Below are 23,511 nucleotides of genomic sequence, written 5' to 3'. Positions count from 1 at the left end.
TGGTTCTTATTATGACTGCAAGATACCCTTCAACAATAACCATTAGGATACTTTGAAAAGATACAGGTTTGTTACTTACAAGACCTGGAAATGACACACAGTACACCTGGGGACACACACAAATGTTATGGAGACAGAGGAAGAGAGGGAGGGAATGGAGAGAGAGAGAAAGAGAGAGAAAGTGGTCCTGGGGTTCTCCTTTTATTGGGGTCAAATGTGGGGGTCTAGGGTTTCAGGGGTTCAGTCTTTATTGGTGAACTTAAACCATAAGAGCAGGAATTTAAAACGTGGTAAGAGAAAACAAACAAGTAGCTTAAATGGCCACTTATGGAAATCAACCGAGATCTCTAAAACAGAGGAGCCTGGGGAAGTGGGGGGGGCTGCCTCGCTCTTTAGGTGGCTCTTTAGTCCTGCAGCTGGCAGTGTGTTTATTGGAGACAACTGTCTCTTAAATGGATTTCTCATTGAAATAGATGCCTCAGCAATCAAAGCTTAAGTCAGGCACTTGCATTACAAAAGAAGAAAAACCCAACGTCAGGGTCTACATTACAATCTGCTACTAATGTAATGTAACATTGTAAAGATTTTGTTTACTTAATTTTAGAGAGAAGGTGAGGGAGGGGGAGAGAGAGGGAAACATCGATGTGTGAGAGAAACATCAATTGGTTGCCTGTCACCTGCCTCCCGACCAGATGTGCCCCCAACCCAGGCGTGTGTGCCGGGACTAGGAATCAAATCGGTGACCTTTTGGTTCACAGGCAGGGGCTCAACCTACTGAACCACAACAGCCAGGGCTCAATAAATTTTTTAAAAAGGAGAATAGTTATCTGCAAAAAAGGGTGAAGACTTGCTATAAAATCCTAGAAGCTGACACTGTGATCCTGTCATTGGTGCTTGCCAGAAACTTCATACAGCATTCTTATTTGTCACAGACACCGTGTGTAGCACTGATCTTCTGGATCATAAGCTCTAAGTTCAAGAGTAGGTTGTACTGCAGTCTGAACTGCAGAGCTTCAACTAAATGGAAACCTTGTGGGCAACTCTGTAGATGGATTCAAATTAGCACTTACATGTTGCTTCCAAAATCCAAAGAAGCGTACTAAGATATCTTACTCTGTTGGGGCTGCTATAACAAAATACCATAGACTGGGCAGCTTATAAACAGCAAACACTTATTTCTCACAGTTCTGGAGGCCGGAAGTCAAAGATCACACCACCAGCAGGTTTAGTGTCTGCTGAGGACCCACTTCCTGATCTGCGTTCTCATGTGTGGATGGCCTTAGGAAGCTCTGTGCAGTCTCTTGCATGAGAGCACCAATCCCATTCACGAGGGCTTGTGACCTAAGCATATTCTAAAGCACCTTCTAATACCTTTATGTTTGTTGGGGCACAACCAGTCTATAGCTTTCTGCCCCTGCCCCACCAATTCATGTTCTTCTCAAATGCAAAACATATCCATTTTATCCCAACACCCCCAAGTCAACTGTAAAGTCTAAAACCCCAAATCTCATCTAAATCAGGTTTGGGTGAGACTCAAGGTATGATTCATCCTGAGGCAAATTGTTCTTCAGCTGTGAACCTGTGAAATCCAGACAAGTTACGTGCTTTCAAAGTGCTATGTTGGGAAGGCACAGGGTAGACAGTTCCATTCCAAAAGGAAGAAATAGGAGAGAAGGAAGGAGTGACAGGTCCTGAGCAATTCCAAAATGCAAGGGCAAATTCCATTAGACCTTAAGGCTTGAGTATAATCTTTTTTGCTGGGTGCTATGCCCATCGGACCCATTGGGGCAGTGGTCCTGCCTTCTGCACATGGTGGGACAAGGCACACAGGGGTTATGGGCCTGCCCTGCAGCTTTGCTGGACAAAGGTTGAGCCCCCAGGCGTGGGGCAGCCAGCCCCCAGGTGGCTCTCTGGTTGGTCCTGAGCCTGTTTGAAATCTAGGTGGAGGCACTACTACCTTGGCTCTGCAGAAACCTGTGGAGCTGCACCTGGGGCAGCTGAGGAGCGGGATGTGGAGTGTAGGAGTGAAACCCACCATGTCAGGTGTGCCAGCAGCCCCTCCTTTGATATCACTCTGCCCAAGGGCCCTTGCACTCTGGGCCTATGATCAGAGGGGCAACCCTGGTGGTCTTTGAGTTGCCTTCAGGGTCCTTCTTCCCCTAAGTTATACCTGGCCTATGAAGGAGAGCAGCCACAGAGCTTTCCAAGGATTCAGGCACTCCTCACTAGAGGATTTTTCAATGTTTTGGTGAAGAGAGTGTCTTCTGATCCTTTTCATGGAACATAGTTGGGGGTTCTGGGCAAGTCGTCGTCGTCGGCAGCCGTCCGTCTTGAGAGACGATGGTGTAGCTTCTTAAGAGTCTATCTGCACCACCGAGAATGGCTGTGCAGTCCGACTCGGGAGTGACACGGTATCTGTCTCCTCCTGTGTTGAATCGACATCTTGCGATGACGCTGGAGTGTCCTCTCCAGTGAAGCTGAAGCTACAGAGCCTGGGCGGGGTGATATGGAGGGTCTGCTGTTGCCCATGCAGCAGACCCCCCCTCTCTTCGCAGCTGAAGGGTCCAAGGGAAAGACGGAGTCAATACAGCTTGGCTTCAGGTGCGCCGCAGGAGTTGCCGGTGTTGACTACAACGTCAAACCGCCTTAGGGACTCCGACTCCGGATTTTCTGTCAGGGTTTACTCCCTTAGCCTTTCCCCTGAAGAGGTATGCCGCAAGGCAGCGGAGGTTTTTTGGAATCAGAGTTTTCCTTCTCTGATGTACCCTGACTGGAAGATCGAACCAGCGACACTTAGCTCGCAGGCCGACGCTCAATCCACTGAGCCAAACCAGCCAGGGTCTCTGGGCAAGTAATACATGAAAAATTCTGTCCACATTAGTGTCACCCCAAAGCTTCGGATTCCCCCCCTCCATATTATGCCAGGGTATCTCTGGAATCTTAACCTCATTAACCGTGGGCCACAATTGCGTCCCAGTTTCAGTCAACCAACCAGGTAAGCTCTTAGACCCACCTCCAGCTACATGTGCTGACACATTAAACCCAGAATCTCTAGTAAGTGAACCCATATCAATGAACTCTGCCCAATCTAGTGTTATATTCTGCCTTCCCTTACTTACACTCTTAGAATTTGCTTCTGCACGTATCTCCTGGGTTTCTGCCAATATATATCAGCAAAGTCTTACAATTGTTTTGGGATGTAAGCTATTGCCTCCTTGGTCACAGTGTGCACTTGTTCTCCGGGAACGTGCTGAGGCTTGATCTCAGTTATGGGTCTGTCGGCAACAGGGGGTGGTTATGGTGAGTCTTGAGGAGAAGGGGCATCCCCTTGCAAGGCGTCTGGGCTGTGTGAATTTATCACAGGGTTTTCGAGAAGAAAAAGGCTAGTCCCAGGTACTAAAGGGCTAGCTACTTAGTAAGGGAGGCTTAGAGTGACTTGGTAGTTCAAGATTGTCAGGTTCACCTAGGACCAAAGAGTTGTCCTCATTACAAGTTTCGGGATCCCATTCTTCACCAGTCCGTGCCCTCACTTTCACATGAGAAACATGTCAAGACTGTGACTTCAACTGTCATTGCAATTCAACAAACTACTGCATTAAATGTTGGTTTGATTTTCAGCAATATCAGCCCTGCAGCCACAAGAAAGAAGAGACTCTTTTAGGCATCATGAAAGCTCTTTGTGACTTGAGCTGCTCAAATGCATTCAGAAAAATCCATCCTGCATCCTAGTCCTTATAGCCATGATTACTGCCATAACAGTCAAGTGCAGCAGCCATGTAAGGCTCCCAAGGCATGTGCTTCAGTTGGCACTTAATCACAATCAACTGTAGGTTGATTAATTGTGATGCCACTGCTTGCCCATAGCTTACTAGCCACCCATTTCCCATTGGCAAGCACTGTGTTCGAGCCCAGAGGTATGAATGAACCAATCCCAAATTTCCATCTCTGCAGGTCTGTTTCCTGGGGCCACTTCTGATAACAATTCCGTCTACCTGTGTCCTGTCTGAAGCGAGGAATGACGCACTAATTTGAACAGGGGAAATTAATATAGGGAATTGCCTATAACAGGGGATTAGAATAATGAGGAATTGGCTAGGAAGATGGAAAAAGAACTCTAAAGAATATCGTCGGCGGCGGCGGCAGCCGTCTGTCTCGAGAGACGATGGTGTAGCTTCTTAAGAGTCTATCTGCACCGCCGAGAATGGCTGTGCAGTCCGACTCGGGAGTGACATGGTATCTGTCTCCTCCCGTGTTGAATCGACATCATGCGATGATGCTGAAGCTACAGAGCCTGGGCAGGGTGATATGGAGGGTCTGCTGTTGCCCATGCAGCAGACCCCCCCTCTCTTCGCAGCTGAAGGGTCCAAGGGAAAGACGGAGTCAATACTGCTTGGCTTCAGGTGCGCCGCAGGAGTTGCCGGTGTTGACTACAACGTCAAACCGCCTTAGGGACTCCGGCTCCGGATTTTCTGTTGGGGTTTACTCCCTTAGCCTTTCCCCTGAAGAGGTATGCCGCAAGGCAGCGGAGGTTTTTTGGAGTCAGAGTTTTCCTTCTCTGATGTGCCCTGACTGGAAGATCGAACCAGCGACACTTAGCTCGCAGGCCGACGCTCAATCCACTGAGCCAAACCAGCCAGGGTCGCTAAAGAATATAGGACTAACAGAATTAAGACGTAGTCACTATCCCTAGGCTAAAATAGAATGTCCCTGGAGCCTCAGTTCCAGATTTTGTTGGAGAGGCATGACTGTAGCTCACTGGATGGCAGAGAAGTATTGTGGTGCTGTACTGACAGAACTTGTTGGAAATCTATCCTCTGGAACTTGCCAGAACTCTGTCTGTTGGGATGGGGAGAGAAGGCTGTTCACAGAGTGCTGCTGGCTCCTGGGCACTGCAGGAACCAGGCCCGGGAAGTTGCGTGTGCTGCGGTGCCCAGAGACGCTCTGCTTGCTACCAAGCTGCCTGAGGGTGAGTGCTGGGCAGGGGGAGGAAAGCTGCTGGTTGGCACTGCAAGAGTCTGATGCCTGAAAAAGTTATGCAGAAGGAGGACTGCCAAGCAGACAGGAATCAGGAAGGAAACCTTTTCCTCATGCAATATCTCTTCAGCACACTCTACTGAGAAGGCTTCAATGTCAGTTGGCAAAGGAAAAATATTTAATATATGTTCTGTTATCAGAGAACAGGCAGAAAGGATGAATTTGAAGTTGAGAGGCAATAAATTGATAACCAGCACACCAAAGGTCAAAAAAGAAATCGTAAGGATAATTAGAAATTATTTTGAATGGAACTGAAATGAAAACGTAATGTAGCGAAATCTGTGGAATGCAGCAAAAGCAGTACTTAAACAGAAATTTATAGTATTAAATGCTTATATTAGGCTCTCTTTCTGCCACCTTCTCGGTTCTGCATTTCTTGCACAAAATGCCGGGTGAAGCCACAGAAACCGTCCCTGCTTCAGAGCAGTTGCCACAGCCCCAGGCTGAGACAGGGTCCGCAATCTGACACTGATGAATCAGTACCAGAGCTCAAAAAACAGGATTCCACCCAGGCAACCACACAAGCCCAGCCGGCAGAAGCAGCTGAAATTGATGAAGAACCAGTCAGTAAACCAAAACAGAGGGGAAGTGAAAGGCACAGAAAGCTATGTCCAAGCTGGGTCTTTGACAGGTTACAGTGGTTACTAAGATCACTATGAGGAAATCTAATAATGTCCTTTTTGTCATCACAAAACCAAATGTCTACAAGAACCCACCTTCAGATACCTACGAAATTTTTGGAACCCAAGATTGAGGATTTATCTCAGCAAACACAAGTAGCAGCGTCTGAGAAATTCAAAATTCAAAGTGAAGCTGTCTCAAAAATTCAAGAAAACACAAATTCCAACTGTACAAGAGGAGAGTAAAGAGGAAGAGGTTGATGAAATAGGTATGGAAATTAATAACATAGACTCGGTCATTTTACAAGCAAATGTGTCCACAGTAAAGGCAGACCCAGCCCTGAAGAACAAGAGTAGTGGTATTGTAAATACTGTTATGGAATTAACAATGTAACCATCTAAAAAACGAGAACTGTGTGTGTGTGTGTGTGTGTGTGTGTGTGTGTGTTTCAAAAGAGTAACTGAAGCTTGGTTTGATTTTCAGCAATCATCAGCCCTGCAGCTGATAATTTGTACTGTTTCAGTCATTAATAAAGCTATGGCTTCCTGGCTGGTGTGGCTCAGTGGATTGAGTGCTGGCATGCGAACCAAAGGGTTGTCTGTTCAACTCCCAGGCAGGGTATATGCCTGGGCTCTGGGCCAGGTCTCCAGTTGGGGGTGTGTGAGAGGCAACCACACATTGATGTTTCTCTCCCTCTCTTTCTCCCTCCCTTCCCCTCTCTATAAAAATAAATAAATAAAACCTTTTTAAAGAGCTATGGCTTCTTGTGGGAAAAATGCTCATATTACAAAATTAGAATGGTCTTTAATCAGTGACCTTGGCTTCCACCTTAAGAAATTTTGATAAAAAGTGGAAATTAAATCCAAAGTAAGTAGAAGACAAGAAATAATAAAGAGCAGAAATCACCCAAATAGAAACTAGAAAAACAATAGAGAAAAAATTTTAAAAAACGATAGTTGGCTCTTTTGAAAGATCAATAAAATTGATAAACCTCTAGCCAGATAGATAAAGGGAAAAACAGAGAAGACCCAAGTGACTAATATCAAGAATGAGATCTAGGACAACACTTCAGGTCCTATAGAAATTAAGATAATAATAAAGGGATGTTATAAACAGCTTTATGCTCATAAATTTGACAATTTAGATAAATAGACACATTCCTTAAAAGACATAAGCTACCAAGCTCACTCCAGAACAAGAAAACCTGAATAGTCCTCTGTCTTTAAAGAAATTTATTTCTTTTTTAAAAAGATTTTATTTTTATTTATATTTAGAGACACGAGGAGGAGAGGGGAGGAGAAGGAGAGAAACATCAATGTGTGGTTGCCTCTGACACACCTCTAACTGGGGACCTGGCCCGCAACCCAGGCTTGTGCCCTGACTGGGAATCAAACCAGTGACTCTTTGGTTTGCAGGCCAGTGCTCAACCCACTGAACCACACCAACCAGGGCAAGAACTTTATTTCATAGTTAAAAACTTCCTCACAAAGAAAACCCCATGTCCAGATGGCTTTACTGGTGAATCTGACCAAACAGTTAAGGAAGAAATAATAGCAGTTGTACACAAACTGTTTCAGGAGATAGGAGTATATTAAATTTTTATTGCTGCATAACAAACTACTACAGACTTAATATCTTAAATCAATATTCCTTTATCATGTCTGTTTCTATAGGTTGGAATTCCGACACATGACTGGTTCTCTGATCAGGGTATAACAAGGCTGATATCAAGGTGTTGGCCAGGCTAAGTTCTTGACTGGAGGCTCTGGGGAAAAATATGCTTCCAAGTTCATTCTTGTTATTGGCAAAATTCAGTTATTTGCAGTTGTAGGACAAGGATCCCAATTCCTTGCTGGCTATCAGCTGGGGCTGGCCTCATCTTCTAGGGGCCAACCACGTTCTTTGCCATGTAGCCCCTACCTCTGTCTACAAGCCAGCAAACAGTGTGTCAAACACTTCTTGTCCTTCTGATTTTGGACCTTAATTACATCTGCAAAATCCCTTCACAGCAGTAATTAGATTCATGTTTAATCAAATAACTGGGAGAAGGCTAATAGACATATGAAAAGATGCTCAATGTCGCTAATTATCAAAGAAATGCAAATTACCATCACAATGAGATACTGTGCCATCTCACACCAGTCAGAATGACCATTATCAACAAATCAACAAACAAGTGCTGGCGAGGATGTGGAGAATAGGGAATCCTAGTGCACTGTTGGTGGGAATGCAGATTCACGGAAAAGGAAGAAGTAAAACTATCTTTACTTTACAAGATATGATTGTCTATGTAGAAAATTCTATGGAATCTACAAAAAACTACTATATCTAATGAGTTTAGCTAGATTGAAGGATACATGTTTAATAGAAAAAATTAGTTGTATTTCTTTTTATTTATTATTTTTATTTTTCATTAATTTTTTTTTATTTATTGGTTTTAGAGAGAGAGAGGAAAGGAAAGAGGGAGAAAGAAACATCAATTTGTTGTCCCACTTATTGATGCATTCATTGGTTGATTCTTGTATTTGTCCTGACCAGGGACTGAACATGCAACCTTGGCATATCAGGATAATACTCTAACCAACTGAGCTATCCAGCAATGGCTGTATTTCTTTTTGTGAAATTTTTTTCAATTACAGTTTACATTCATTATTATTCTGTATTAGTTTCAGATGCATAGTGTTTAGACAATCATGTACTTTATAGAGTGGCGCCCTGATATTTCTAGTACCATGCTGCTTTGATTACTATGGCCTTATAGTATAGTTTGATATCAGGTAGTGTGATACCTCCCACTTTGTTCTTCTTTTTCAAGAGTATTTCTATATACTATCAATAGTCAGAAGTTGAAATTAAAAATGTACCATAAAAGAGATGAAATACTTTGGGAAACATTTAGCCAAAGACTTTGTAGTGTAAGCACTGATAGTTTTTTTGTTTTTTTTTTTTTTTGTAATGCAAGTGCCTGACTTAAGCTTTGATTCCTGAGGCATCCATTTCAAAGACAGCTGTCTCCAGTCAACACAGTGTCAGCCACAGGACTAGATCAAAAGCCAGGTGTCTCGCCCCTCCCCCCAGGCCAGGCTCTTCTGTTTTAGAGATCTTGGTTGATTTCAGTAACTATTTGGGCTACTTGTTCTCTCTTACTGTGTTTTAAATTCCCACTCTTATGTTTTAAATTCACCAATAAAGAGTGAGCCTGCAAAAGGCTAGGCCTCCACTCTCAACTCCAATAAATGCAGAACCCCAGGCCCATTTCTCTCTCCCTCCCTCCATCCCTACTTCCCTCTCTTCCTTTCTGTCTCTGTCTGGCTCTGACAGTACTCTGTGGCCCCACACAGTGCTGTGTCACTTCCAGGACTTGTAAGTAATAAACCTGTATTTTTCAAAGTTTTCTGATGGTAGTTGTTAAAGGACATCTTGCAATCATAGTAAGAACCACAAGGGCTGGTCTAGTCACAACATTGGTTTTGATAGAATGAGACCAGTACTAAACAGACCTCCAAGTCCTTTACACTGAAAAGCACTAAATATTGTTGCAAAAACTTGAAGAAGAGCTACATAAATTGAGATATATACTATGTTCATGAGTTAGAATACTCACTATTGTTGCAGTGTCAGTTCTCCTCAAATTAATATATAGATGCAATAAAATTCCAATCAAAATGCCAGGAGGCTTTTGGGGTGGGGGTAAAATTGACATTCAAAGGACCTAGAATGGCCAAAACAATGTTGTAATGAAAGGACAAAGTTGAAGGGCCTAACATTATCTGATTTCAAGGCTTATTACAAAGCTACAGTAATCAAAACAGCACGGCATTGGCATCAAGATAGATGAGTGGAACAGAGTAGAAAGTCAAAAATGGAGGAAGAGTGAGAGATTACTGACAGCAAGAGGCCTAAACGGCATAATGAGGATGGACTATAATAGGTGTAAGTAGTCACCCATTGATCTAAATCATTTCCAGTCCTTTCCTGCGATACTTTTGTGCCCATGCTGTTTTGCCCGTCAGCAGGTGTGCCTGTAGTGTTAAAGGTGGTCAGCATGGTCAGAACCTAAACGTGGCAATTGACTGAAGGCAGAGGCTGTGGCTGGTTTTTTTCCCCCCCATAAATGTGTATACAGTGTCTACTGCAGTGTCTAATAGGTGCCAAATTAATATTTCTTGAATTGATGAAACCCATGAGAGCCACACACGCTCTGACGTGCAGACAGAATCAGAGGTGCACAGTTGATACAGCCACATGTTAATATGAGCTGATGTTTACCTGGTCTTTCCCGTGGGCCAGGTGCTATGCTGAGCACCAGATAAGCATGCCTTCACTGAATGCTCCACCAGGTAGAAATGAGTAGGGTTTGTGTTTTGCAGACAAGGAACCTGAGTAAAACAGAATTTCAGTACTTTGTCCAGGGTTACCTGTCCAGTAAGCGGTACAGCCTGGATTTGCACCCAGGTCAGTCTGACTGACTCCAGAACCTATGGGCCTCACTACTATGCAAGACTCACACATGAGCCTAGAGAGATGCAGGGACATACAGAGACACTTCTTGGCTTCAGTAAAGCCAGTTCCAAACACATGTGGGCATGTGCTCTCAGTCATACACACATACACACACACACACACACACGTGCAGTTTGTCCCAGAAACAGACACACTTAGTGATAGCCACTCTTTCTTGTTAGATTTTGACTGACATTCACACAATCACCATAACTCAAGGTACCAGATCTGGGCCACACATGGTCACACAATCACACAGACACACACATACTCTTGAAACCATGGTTACATGGTAACAGCCTCCACAAGGCCATAGGATTACACATAATCAGTACACAGTCACACCCAGTCATACAATCACGTGCAGTTAGTTGTATGTGCCACCTTCCTGACACAATAATAATGTCCCCTCCCCCAAATTACAAAAAAGAGTCACGCAAGCTGATTTTCAGGAGGAGACCGGGTCGGGAGGTTCGGCCCAGCTTCGGCCCCACCATGGGGCCTCAGGCTGAGCTGCTCTGGGCAGCAGCACTGCATGCAGCGCTGGAGTTGCTGGGCAGAGCTCTTTTGGGCGATACGTCGCGATCTGCCATTGGCTGGAGGCCCTGCACGCTGGGGAAATCCCGCACCCATATTCTCCCAGCCGCAGAGAAGCAAGTCGGCTCACAGAGAGGGACGGTTCTCCTGGGACGTGGGACTTAACGCTACTAAAACCAGAGAGGCCCCGGGCAAACCTGGACAGGTTGGGCAAGGCTGCTCTGCGGGACGGGCACGGTGGGCTGGGCGGGATGCCTGTAGTTCCTAAAGATTGCATCTAGGTGGGGAGGAGGACAGGGCGTGCCCACTGAAACTTGGCTATTTTTAATTGCAGGAATACATGCCTACAGTGAAAAACAGACAACAAAACCGCCGTCATTATCATCCAGGCAAAAACCTCAGGCATCAAGGATGAGACTATGGTTCACCTCAGGCCCCCAGTTCCCTCTCCCTTTAACAATGCCTTGTATGGCCCGCGCATACAGACGCCTATTTAGGATTCCTTCGAAGTCCAGGCAGGTTACTTCTGTCCTAGCTGGAAGAAGGTGGCAGCAGCCTCCTCAGGCTTTCGGTCCTCCGCGTTGGCCCCTCCCACCCACTCTTTGTGAGCAGCTACAGAAGCTTTGGATCACATCTCTCCGCCGCAGCCTTTGGTAGTTCCCACCTCACTCAGAAGAAAAGCCCAGCAATCTGGCCCTTGTTTATTTTTTTTACCTCAACTCCTATTGTAACAGAAACCCTGGGCTGCTCCGATTGAAAAAGAACCCACGGGCTGTTTAGTTAGGGGCCCGATTGCCCGCCGCCAGATTCATAACTCTGAATACCAGAGTTTGGTGAAAAGAAAAAGAATTGTTTATTTACACAAAGTGCTGCCTCCCCCTCCCAGACCTGGCCAGTCCTAGGAAAGTCAGAAACACCGTTTCCCTACTTCCTAGGCACAGCTCAGCTTTACCAGTAGCTGCCAATCACTCAGTTCTGGTTGGGGAGGTCCTTTCTGTGCTGTGGTGCCCTCCAGCTCTCAATGCAGAACTGCCTGGATTCTCAGCCTCCTTGCAAACTGCCTTCTTCCTGTAAACCGCATGGATCTCCTCTCCTTCTCAAAGCAGCCTGGCAAGAGCCTCTTCTTAAAGCCGCCTGGAGACCCCTTCTCCAAGCCAGATGGAGGGAGCCCACAAGAGCCAGAGAGTGAGGGCGTGAGGGCCAGAGAGAGCCTGAGAGAGCCTCCTAGAGCCAGAGCCAGCCCAAAATGTCCGCAGCTGCTCTCTTCCCCCCTGCCACCTCTCTCCCCCTGCGTCCTCTCACGCAGTGGGTGTTGCAAACAGTTCTGACCATTCACCGAACCCTACGTAGGCTCTGTCTGCTTCTTCCCTACCAGCCCACAGTCCAAGAACCCTCCCATCTTCCTGAGTCTTGGAAGTAAAGCGGATCTTTGCAACAATGTATCCAGCCACTAGCTCCAGGCATGCAAGGGCATCCTGAAAGCTGCTTCCTGCTGCCTATCTCCCAGCCGCAAACTCTGGGGTTTGTTTTTGGACTCCCCTGTTTCTGTAACACTATGACAGTTCTCATCACTCACCTCTCTAGAGTTCCACTGGTCTTCCTTCTAGATGTCATGTGTGCAGGAGCCTTTACACTGTCTGTTTTCCGCTGCCTGGAACACTCTTCCCTGAGAACAACCCCCCCTCCCCCACTGGCTTATATCCTCACTTCTTCCAAGTATGTCTTCCAAGCTCAATTGTTACCTCCTCAGAGACGCCTTCCTTGACCATCCGAGCTAAAATAGGCTCCCCCATCAGCTCTATCCTTTTACTTTATTTTTCCTCATAGAAGAAAATGTCATTTATTTATTGTCTGCCTCCCTCACTAGAATAACAGCTTCATGATGGTATGAATTTATGCCTGGCACACAGTAGGTGCTCAATAAATGTTTCTTGAATGAATGGTGAACAAAACAGGAGGATATAAGCAATAAAAAGGAGTGACGGGGACTGTGGGACTTGGAGAAGACATGTCCACCTCAGAGCATTCACATTAGCACACACGCACACGTGTATACACAATGTTGTGTCTGCAAGGCAAAAAGTTTGGGCTGCCAGATTCCATCTGAATTTGTGAATATTAGAAAGCATTCACAGAAGTACAGGATATATACCATTTGGCATCTTACTATGTGTGTCTGAAGGTTCTTCCTAGGGTCTGCTGGTGCAGACAAGACCAAGAGCATGAAGCTGCTCTGAGTTTGGCAGAGGAGAGCCCATAGCATGGGGAACTGCCAGCGGATCTGGGCTTGTGTTAGGTGATTTGGAAACGGTTTAAGGAAGTGAGGTTTTGCTCTAGATTTAATACTATCCAGAAGTTGGGGTAATTTTATGATTGAGTATACTAATGCATCTTCTCTATAAGAGGGGACAGGCTAGAGAGATGCTAAAGCTGTAATTGCTAAAAAAAAAAAAAAAAAAAAAAAGTCCCTTATAGTATTCGGGATAGGGGATGTTAGGTTAATTCTTGTGGTCTAGACAATGTTTATATTTTGTTTGAGTTCATACATTATTATGGGATTATTTTAATTGTCTTAATTGGTCACTGTCACAGATGTGACCTTGTCGGATGTTGACGTTCTGTGAAATACTTGCATCCAACAGGAGAACACCAAGGCCCAACTGTGAATGCCAGGCCAGCCAGCTCCTGGAAGTCAGGGGGTGCTTTTCTCTCTGTTGGCAGATATTACAAAATTATACTTCAGAAAGGTGGTATCAATTTCTAAGCAGTGTATGACGGTGGCTGTTCCTTCACGTTCTCTTGTATCTGTGTTAACACACACACACACAATTTCAATTTGGTAAGTAGTTTTCATTGAGATTTAATGGAATGGATCTTTGATTATTACGTAATTATCACAGGGGTAAGAATTTTATATACTTATTGCTCATTCATTTCTTCTTTTGTGAGTTACCTTTTAATGTCCTTCCATGTTTCTTATTTTTAATTGGGGAGTTCATCTGTTAGTGATTTATAAGTTATATATATATATATATAATTAAGGATTAACCATTGCCTGTTAGAGATATACATTTTCCTAGATTGCTATTGCTTTTTAATTCTGTTCATGGTGTTGCCAAGATTTTAGTAGTCAAATATATGTCTTTTCCATTACACTGTTGTGTGGTTTTTAGCCTTAGATTTTCCATATCCCAGATATTATTTGCCCAAATTTTCATTTCGTGATGAAAAAAATGTTTACATTTTCCATGCTTGAACCTATTTGGAATTTATTTAGTGTGAAGTGCAGAGCAAACTTTATATTCCCCTCCCTTTCCAGTACTTAGGTGGCCTTACATTGACAAAGATATTTCTTCCCCAACTGGTTCTTGCTGCTTTCCATTTACAATATAGACCAAGCACACCTAATTTCAGCTTCCACCTTGCTTATTTAGCATGTCAGTTTGTTTCCCGAGATCTCAAGGTTAACTTTACTTGTATTTTCATGCAAACACAGTAAATATCTTCAATGATTTGCCTTTTCTGCTTTCTCCCAAGGGTTTTGTAGTTTTCTTCTTCACATGGGTCCCAAACACTGCTTTTCTAAGGTTACTCTTAGGTATTTTGTTACTGTTGTGAAGGGAATCTATTTCCTGTTATGTTTTCTAACTGGTTAGTGAGAAGATGTTTAACCTGCTACTCCAGCCTGTTGTCTCTTTGTGTACCCATTGCCCTTTGCACTTTGCTAACACCTGGCTCCCTTCCTTCAGTGAAATTCTGGAAAGCAGACTTCTCAGTGTTGTCAGTACTTGGTTAAGTGCTCAATGAAATTATGATGGGTAATAATTGTTTCCCCAGCCAAGACAGATATGCATCATAAGTATAGAGCCACACATCACAGCTTATCTGGTTTGTTTGCATCTGCAGCCCAGAATAATTATTAATAGCACCATTTTTACTTTTAAATTTGTCCAACTGTTACAGGAACAGGGGAGTCCAAAAATAAACCCCCGAGTTTGTGTCTGGGAGATACGGAAAAGGAAGCAGCTTTCAGGATGCCTTGCATGCCTGGGGCTAGTGGCTGGAAACTTCGTTGCACAAAGATTCGCTTTGAAACTTCCAAGGCTCAGGAAGATGGGAGGGGTCTTGGACTGTGGGATGCTACGGAAGGAGCCTACAGAGCCTGCATAGGGTTCTGTGAATGGTCAGAACTACTTGCAGCACCCACTGCGTCAGAGGACGCAGTCAGTGATATATAAGCAGCTGCGGACATTTTAGCTGGGGTGTGCTCCCTCCATGTGGCTTGGAGGAGGGGCCCTCCAGGCTGCTTTAAGAGGCTCTTGCCACACGGTTTACAGGAAGAAGGCAGTTTACAAGGAGGCTGAGAATCCAGGCGGTCCTGCATTGAGAGCTGGAGGACACCACAGCACAAAAAGGACCTCCCCAATCAGAATTGAGTGATTGGCAGCTACTGGTAAAACTGAACTGTGCCTGGGAAGTAGGGAAACAGTGTTTCTGACTTTCCTATGACTCGCCAGGCCTGGGAGGGGGAGGCAGAAGTACGTGCAAATAAACAATTCTTTTTCTTTTCACGAAACTCTGGTATTGAAAGTTATAATTCTGGCTGCGGGCAATCGGGCCCCTAACTAAACAGCCCGTGGCTTCTGTTTCAGTCGGAGCAGCCCAGGGGTTCTGTTACACAACTTTGGATGATAAATTATATGACCACCCTAATTATAGACAAGGGGACTAATTTAATAAGGAGATAACCTGAGTTAATCAATGCACATACAGATCAGTGGAGGAAATCATTAGAGGACCAAGAGAGACATGTTTAATCCTATCATGCAAGCAGCTATTAGCCTCCACGTAGAATTAGGCCTGCCTGTTATTGCCTCCTGGCTACCTACCTCAAATGCATTGTAAAATTTAACAAATTGTTTATAAAATTTATTATGAACGATCTCAGATGTATAAAAGTTATAAAGTATTATAGTATGTAGTATTTTAAGGAACAGCTATATACCCAGCACCACCCAGCTTAATAGTATACCACCAATATAGTGGAAGCCCTCTGTGTAATGATGTCTTCCCAGCTGCTTCCCCATGTGGCCCCATAGCTCATCCTGAACAGCGTGTACTAGTTATACTCACACATGGGTTTTCACTTTTCATACATATGGATGTGGTTTTTCACACTCTTGGTACATAGGTAGGTAGTATTGCTTGCAGTTTTTCAACAGGTCTTATACCTTTTGCTTATCGTTGAGATTGTGCATGTGGATACATACAATGGATACATTTTCACTGCTGTATAGGGTTCCATTGTATGATTTATTAAATTTGTATTTGTTGGACAATAAATGCTTACATGAATATCTTGTTCATTATAACCAAACCTCTTCGTGGACTGTTTTAAGTTCTAATAACTTGATTTTCTCTTGGTTTAGCAAATAGTCAAGTTATACTTGTTTCCTGCTCTCCTTCATGGTTAGAACTAGCAGAACAGTGCTAATTGTGGTAACTGGTCACCTTATACTTCCAGTGTGATGTTGGCTGATGGTCTGAGACTACCTTATCAAGTTATCAAGGTAGTGTCTTCACCTTTAAGTGAACTGGGAATAGTTATTGAGCGTTAGCAAATGCCTTGCTATCTATTTGAGATTTTTCTCACTTCACATTGAGGTGATTAATATTATACCACATGCATATCACAAAGGCAACTCATATTTGGTCACATTAGATTTTTGTAGTATCCCATTGGATTCACTTTTATTTCCTTCAGGGTTATTCCACCCGTGTGTCCCACTTCTACACCCACCTTCCAACCCTTGCACCCTTTTCATTGAGTGTGAGAGCTTTATTCTTGGATTTTTCAGAGAACCAGTTCTTAAGTTTATCGATCAATTCTGCTGTAGTTCTGCTTATTTATTCCTTTCATTTTAAAGACCTGTTGGACCCCCAAGTCACATCTCAGGCCACAACCCTTTGCTCAAGCCCTGCCAGATCAGACAACTGGACTCCTGTTGCCTTGATCTAGATTACTTTTCTCAATTCCCACACAGCCTTACAATCCAATCCAAGTGCTGCCGACAATGGAACAGTCTTCCCTGATCTTCTGGTCTATATCAGGTATTTCTGCTCTGGACCACCCAGAGACCCCCTTCCTACATCAGTCACAAAACTGACCAGTCTCCTCCCCTTGACTGGAAACTCAGTGGCAGGTAAAGGGTGATTCATCTGTCTTCTCAGTCATTAGCAGGGCCAGACACAGATAAGTTTGAGTTTTCAAAAAAAGGAGAAAATGCCCAGTAGCCATTTGCATCAGGACCAAGGGATCAGGTTAAGGACACACCACTGCTTTTTTAGATCCACACTCTGGGACATGGTCAAGGGGAAAATTATTTTAAGCAGCAGAGCCCCAGAGAATGAGAAAAACCCCACAAAGCAAGTGCCACTTGGGGTTATTTTTCTAATTAAACTTTTGTTTTTTTCCTAAGGAACTAAAGTCCTTAGATTGGCTTTAAGGGCTAGATGGAATAAAAAGCACAAGAGACCACTGGGTGCCTGTGAACAGACCGGCAGACAGACGGGCAGAAAAAACAAAAACTAAAGGATGGTGAGACTCTTCTTCTGGAGAGCTCATCAAATTAGTTGAAGTTTGTCAGAAATAAGTTAAAACATTAACAAACGAAATAAAAATCTTAAAACTGAGCCCCAGATTTGAGACTGTTGTAAAAAGTGCATTGGGTTGATTGAGTTCTCAACATTACTTACAACCTACTGGTTTGTTTCCCTTAAGCAAGATGCTTTGTCCTTGGCTGCAATCTTGTAACACCATCACCACCCCCAAGAAGCAGATCCCATTCTAAAACAAGACTCCCCCCAGTTCCTGGTGGCTGTTTCTCTCTCCTGACTGCAGGAAAACCAACTTTGAAAGAGGGCGTACCAGTTGTAGTGGCAAAGATGGGTTTCTGGAGAGTCCATTTGGACCTTTTCTCCACATGTCTAGCATGTGCAAGGGCTATTTATTTATTTAGTTTGAAAAAAACCTCCATTTTGAAAAGTGAGTTATGAAGAGTGCTCTTTATTTGAAACCTCCACAACACAGACGCCAACCTTGTCTCGCATTGAATCATTAGCTGTGCACATCAACACATTCCAAGCACAAATTAAGAAATGCAAACAGAACAAAAAAATATATATATATATAATTTTTTCCCCTATCCAAAGGTTTCAAGTCTCAATGCAGCAAGTCCTTCTCAACACAGACTTTGAGGAGCACACTGTTCAAACAGTTGGGACAAACAGGTCCCTGCAAAGGCTAGTGCCTTTTTAACACGTGGGTTGGGGATCTGGATGGCATGGAACAGGGGGAGGAGGTGAGAAAAAGAGAGGGGGAGAAAGAATGAGCAGGAGAAAGGGAACAGGTATGCACTGGAGAAGATTGGGGCAGCTGGGACACACACATGGTGAACTGGTGAATTTCATTTATTGGTATCAACATTTTCTTTCTTGTTCATTTGTTTTCATTTCCCCCCTTCCCAGGTCCAACAATGGTAGAAAAACCCCACAGCGGGTTGTGGGGGGGCTTATTAGGCCAGCCCGAAGCCTTCAGAGCACTCCTGGATGGCCAATAGTAGCATGTGGCGGAGCTTCTCAAAGCTCTCATAGGCAGGCAGGTCCAGCTGATTAAAACTAGGGAAAGAAGAAAGATCAGTTCATAATGAAAAAACGATAACCAAATTCCTGTGTTCCCACGATGCCCACTTGACTTTTCCCTAAGAGAACCTACTCCTTGCTTCTCGTGGACTCCCAATCTTGTCCTAGCTTGGTTTGCCCTCCTGTCATCTGGTCCCATTACTGGCTTTCAGCCATGTAAAACATAAATTTCACCCTATCACTTCTTAAACACTATGGTCTTGTCTATGGGCTAGAATGTAAGCTCCAAGGAGGCATTCAGGGTCACTGGTGATGTGACTCCTGCTCAGTTCTTTTGCTCCCTGCAACTAATTCCTTGCTCCAGCCACACTGAGAGCCCTGGAATACACCGTGGTCTCATGTGGTGGTGTTCATCTCACTGAGTCTGGGCCAGCTTCACATCTCAGACATCAGTCTCTCCAAAAACAAACAAACAAACAAAACAAACAAACAAAAAAAACCAACAACAAACACCAAATTTGAGCTCCCAAGGGCCAGATTTGAGTTCCCAACCTGGGTAGGGGTATAAAGTGGTATATATGCAAACTCAATCTGAATGCCGAAAAGAACAAACCTTCCTCTTACCATGTGTGAGCTGAAGGCAGGCGATCTGTGGACCTGTCATCTCGATGGATCTGAAACTTTTGAATGCCATTCATGCCTTCAAGGGCAGCAAAGCCTTGTAGGGGCACCTTGGAAGTACCTGTGACAAACTGGAGGAACTTGGCACGGTCAGCTTGGTCAAAAGAACGCAATGCTCTCCAGAACCACTGGATCTGTAGGAAGGGACACAAGAAGCCAGCATTAGAGAGAGAGCTCCTACAAAGAAGGGGAATGGAACTTGGAATCTAGGCAAGTCTTCTGTGAGATGGGCTTTAGTTCTTTCATAGGATGAGCAAGAATATCATCTGAAAATGTGATCCAGAAGAATTAAAAGCTACATATAGGTAAATGGTCATACATAAAATTCTCCCCTTATGAGTAATGGTTTATTTGGTGTCATACAAACTAGCCCTGCTTATGGATGAAGGGGGGGGCAGCAGCAGCTCACCTGAATAGAATTAGACTGGTACTTGTGGTATTCAGTGTTGGATTTTAAATCATCAATGTCAATTGTAGGCAGTCCTGATATGAGCAGCTCTAACTCCTGCTCAGTGAAGATGGAAATGAGGCGCTTTGGAATGATCTCATAGAAGCCTTCTAAGAAAGCCGCCAACTGTTTGCGGATGGCTCCTGGAGAGAGAACCAACATGCCATGTAGCATCTGAACTAGCATAACTGTTACAGGTCAGAGATCCCCCCAATCTAGCTCCTGTTGCTACTAGGATGCTGACTGGTCTGCCTGTCTCACCTGCCACTCTGCCTGTGGGCCCCCCATGAAGGTAGATGAAGATAAATTTTTTGGTTAAGTTTTTTGATTCCTTTTGTGCAAGACATTTGTGGTTGGCATACGGAAAGAGAGAAACCAATGTCTATGAAATGAAGTGAGACCTGATCTCTTCTTATACTGAGCAACAAGGGGTCTAAGGGACATTTCCCCTACCTGTCATTCTCATCTGGCACACCAGGTGTACATACTCCTTCTTATTCTCCTCTGTTACCAAGATGTTGGCCCCATTGGGTTTGAGGTCACGAACTTCACAGACTCCAAACTCTTGGACCTGGAACAAGATTTACATAGATACCTGGGAACATACCCTAAATTCTTTGCCATTTCCTGGGCAAAGAGACAAAGCAAGGTCATAAAAAACAGTGACCTTTCTCATAAGCTCATAACTCCCTAATAGGGGAAGACCACCAGTAAAAGGGGGGAAAAAAAGAGCAGAGGTAACATATGTTAACATAACATCACACAGTCTTTTTAGAAAATAATTTGGTGGAAGAGTAATCTTAAAAAATTTTGTTTCCATGTATGTCATTTTTCTACAATGAACTTCCTTTGGGAATGAAAAATAATGTACTACTGGAGCATCCATTGGAGCATTGCTTTTTATAAAGGGGCAAACTAGGAAACAGCCTGGATTGTCTTACAAATTCTGGTTTTTCTGTTTGTGATGCCCCATACAAATACCCACTGTTCTCTGCCAGATGGGAAATGGGGCATGGGACTTTAAGAATTCCAAGGTACTTCCTTGAAGCCATGAGGTTATCCAATGCCAATTCAAGGGTGATCCTGGAGCGGGTCTCTCAGGCTAGCTGGAATGTGCTGCAGTCAGGATTTCCTGACCTACCTCAGTGCTGAAGGTGAGGTCATAGCCTAGAGTGGAGACATCATTTTCCAGCAGATATACCAGGCCCTGGTAGAAGTGGTAATCTTCACTTTCCATATCTGTATATCTAGAAGAACAATCAGACAGGGTCATGGATTAGGGTAGAGGAAAGGCAACACAGAGGTGGGACACAAAAGAAGGGTCCGATTCTCAGGACTGAGCCACATCCTCACCTGACAGATTTGCCCAAGATGTGTTTGTAGAAGGACCGAGTAAAGTAGCACTCCAGGAGGCGGTTGTCATATACAGCTTTGGCCACAATGCGTCCGACAAACTTGAAGTAGCTGAGGTGGTTGGGGTTGCAGTGGGAAGATGGATTGATGGTGTAGGTGACGCGGTCACCAGGCGAGGTACGGAACAAGGCATACATAGGGTTAAACATCTCCCGAGAGATGATCATATACCACTCCCGCAGGAGCCCTCCAGCGTCCTGCCCTTCTTCTCCTTCAAACACTATGTACCTGCATGAGATCAGAAACAGAGATGTGCAGGAGGCCCGGGACAAGCCCGTTCATTTGCACAGCATGACCGGGTGAGTGAGTGACTAAAGCTGTGTCGGGGAGTGCAAGGTCACAGGGTAGAGGTGAGTGCAGTGTCAAGAGAGCCCAGAGGAGGGTTCCAGGACAGAAAGGGCATCAATGATAGAAGAAGTGTCTAGACGTAGCAGTAAAGGCTGACTGATATTCCAGAAAACACCAGTGGGAATGGTGTAGAGGCCTAAATGAGGTCTCACTCAGGGAAAGCAGGGGTCAAGTGGCATCAGTGTGTGCTGAGCAGAGTTCGGTGTTTGTAGGATCTGGTAGTAGAGGAGTAGGGCCCAGTCTGTCTCAGAAGCCTCTCTGACTTCCTGTGTGATTACATGGCCCTGTCACCAGGGAGGGGAGGAATCAAGTTTCTCAGCTTAGGAGCATCAAAACTGCTCTAATATGTCTATCGTCTCATTGTTCCCATGACCCCTGGTAACAAAATGCCAATCTCCTCTAGGTGGCTTCAGAAACACCAGAGAGCAATTACCAATTTGGTGGGAGTCCACTCATGCAAGTGTGGTCTCCCCCAACCTCAGGCACCATTTGCTCAGCAGGCTTTCCCTTCCTAGTATAACAATGGGAAAAAAAGCCTCTCTGTGAAGCCAGCAGGTTTATCTTTGTAAATGCCAAAGACTCTTTAGTCTGAAAATTGTTGGGTAGCCTCAGCCAAAGGGCAGGCCAGCCAGCCAGCGGAAGGCCAGTCTTATGAGACCAGGCCAAGAAGATGGGAGGCAGCTCAGTGACATGGTATAAGCTAGATTCCAACTGGGAACGCCTACTGGGGAGAGCAGCACCTCCGTAAGTTCCCTTGTTCATCTGGTGTCTGAGTAAGCCTTGGCTATGACAGAGGAAGCACCCCCCCCGCCATCTTGTCTATTTTCTGCTCTGTGGTCTTACAATCGATTCTTCATTTCTTCAGGGGATTTCCGATGCAGCTCACGATAAGAGTCTTCAAACACATGGTCACGGCGGACATGCACAGCCATGTCTTCTTTCCGGAGCCCTTCGTCCAAACGCTCAAGCTCTTGGCGGAAATATCTTGCGAGGTAGGGAAGGAAAACAGGATTGAGGGGTGGCAGAGCAAATTTCTGTTTTGCTGGATTAGAATGAAGACTCACAATGATGCTTTCCCCATCTTCCAAACACACTGTTCCTTGCTCCCCACTTGTACCCCTGGCAGAATGCCCAGTAGTTGGGGAAGATAGGTCATTCACTACCAACTCTCAATTTCCCCCATCTCCGCCAAGTAAGGGCCCAGAGAGAGAGGGGTACGGAGCCTCTGGAACAAGCAGGTAAGCGTGTGCAGGTGCACAGGAAGGAAGAGCAGGGAAGGCAGGGCTGTTGTGGAGGCCCCTTAAGCCCGGCTGTTAAGTATACGCTGGCCACCTGCACCTCCTGTATTACCCCAAAGGATGGAAGGAGACTTTAGAAATCATGTGGTTAAACAAAGGCTCACATTTCTCTGATGAAAAATGGAGACTGGGGCAGAGAAAGCCAGCAAGTTCAGGTACAATGACTGTCAGTGGCACACATTAGTCTCTTTCTCCTCCCAACCCACACACTTCAAAGGGCTGCCACCATGGGAGACTTCTTTCTCTGGAAACACTGCCCTAAGAGGAACTTCGGCTCCCTTCAGGAAGGGGAGACACCACTTGGAGAGTTCCCATCCCCACTAACAACCAGGGCACATACTTGCGCTTGACATCAAAGTCGAGGACACGAATGTAGTCTACCAGAACAGCAAAGGGTCCATCAGCGAGGTGGGTGGTGGACTGCCGGAGGATCTGGTTTAACACAGTGCGATGAGTCTCTAAGACGAGAAAGGGAAGCAGGAATCAGCCATCACGGGCCCCAAAAGACTGGATCACAGCCATCCAGCCAGCAACTCGTGCTTCATTTTAGGGAATAAAAGGCAGTGTGGTACATGGGGGCTTCCAGACAGTCCCTACCTCACTAGCCATTCTCTCTCTCTCTCTCTCTCTCTCTCTCTCACACACACACACACACCAGCTAATTATAAAATGTGTGAAATGGCCTTGTAAAAAATGAAGCCCTTTACACCTTAGGACCTAAGAGTTCCCTGTACCTGCAAAACGAAGGAACTTCTGTGTGTCAGGGGGCAGGCTTGAGGAGATGTGCATAGATGAGGGCTCCCGGGAGAAGAATGGGTCAAGGGAGGAAGGCGTGGCTGGGGTTAAGGGGGCTGGGGAGAGTGGAGGAGGCTCGTCCTTGATGTGTGCCAGCTGGCTCTCACGGGTGTCTCGGACAGGAGGCTTGCTCTCCCTCTCTGTGGCATGGACCAGAAAGAAGGCCTCGACGGCAGGCTGTAGCACTGGAGG

General features: G+C 45.0%; 1 protein-coding gene and 1 pseudogene across 9 annotated transcripts in view; one reads left to right on the top strand and one right to left on the bottom strand.

The window, feature by feature from the left end:
- The first annotated feature begins 5,419 nt into the window (after positions 1-5,419).
- Positions 5,420-6,048, top strand: LOC149991380 (nascent polypeptide-associated complex subunit alpha pseudogene; annotated as a pseudogene).
- An 11,693-nt stretch (positions 6,049-17,741) lies between these two features.
- The window catches only part of HUWE1 (HECT, UBA and WWE domain containing E3 ubiquitin protein ligase 1), a 166,729-nt gene continuing 160,959 nt past the window's right edge, over positions 17,742-23,511 (bottom strand). For all 9 annotated transcript variants that reach the window (XM_090264628.1, XM_090264634.1, XM_090264633.1 and 6 more), the window contains 9 exons: positions 23,259-23,504; positions 22,865-22,982; positions 22,070-22,210; positions 20,819-21,106; positions 20,607-20,712; positions 19,919-20,036; positions 19,427-19,608; positions 18,961-19,151; positions 17,742-18,372 (listed from right to left, as the gene is read on the bottom strand). In XM_090264628.1, coding sequence (XP_090120754.1) covers positions 18,270-18,372; positions 18,961-19,151; positions 19,427-19,608; positions 19,919-20,036; positions 20,607-20,712; positions 20,819-21,106; positions 22,070-22,210; positions 22,865-22,982; positions 23,259-23,504 — 1,493 coding nt within the window. In that variant the 3' untranslated portion in view covers positions 17,742-18,269. The remainder of the gene's footprint in view (positions 18,373-18,960; positions 19,152-19,426; positions 19,609-19,918; positions 20,037-20,606; positions 20,713-20,818; positions 21,107-22,069; positions 22,211-22,864; positions 22,983-23,258; positions 23,505-23,511) is intronic.

The sequence above is a fragment of the Furipterus horrens genome, unplaced genomic scaffold (genome assembly GCF_987537825.1).
Source record: "Furipterus horrens unplaced genomic scaffold, mFurHor1.1.pri manual_scaffold_17, whole genome shotgun sequence".
Taxonomy (NCBI): domain Eukaryota; kingdom Metazoa; phylum Chordata; class Mammalia; order Chiroptera; family Furipteridae; genus Furipterus; species Furipterus horrens.
This window is presented reverse-complemented; position numbering and strand designations above follow the sequence as displayed.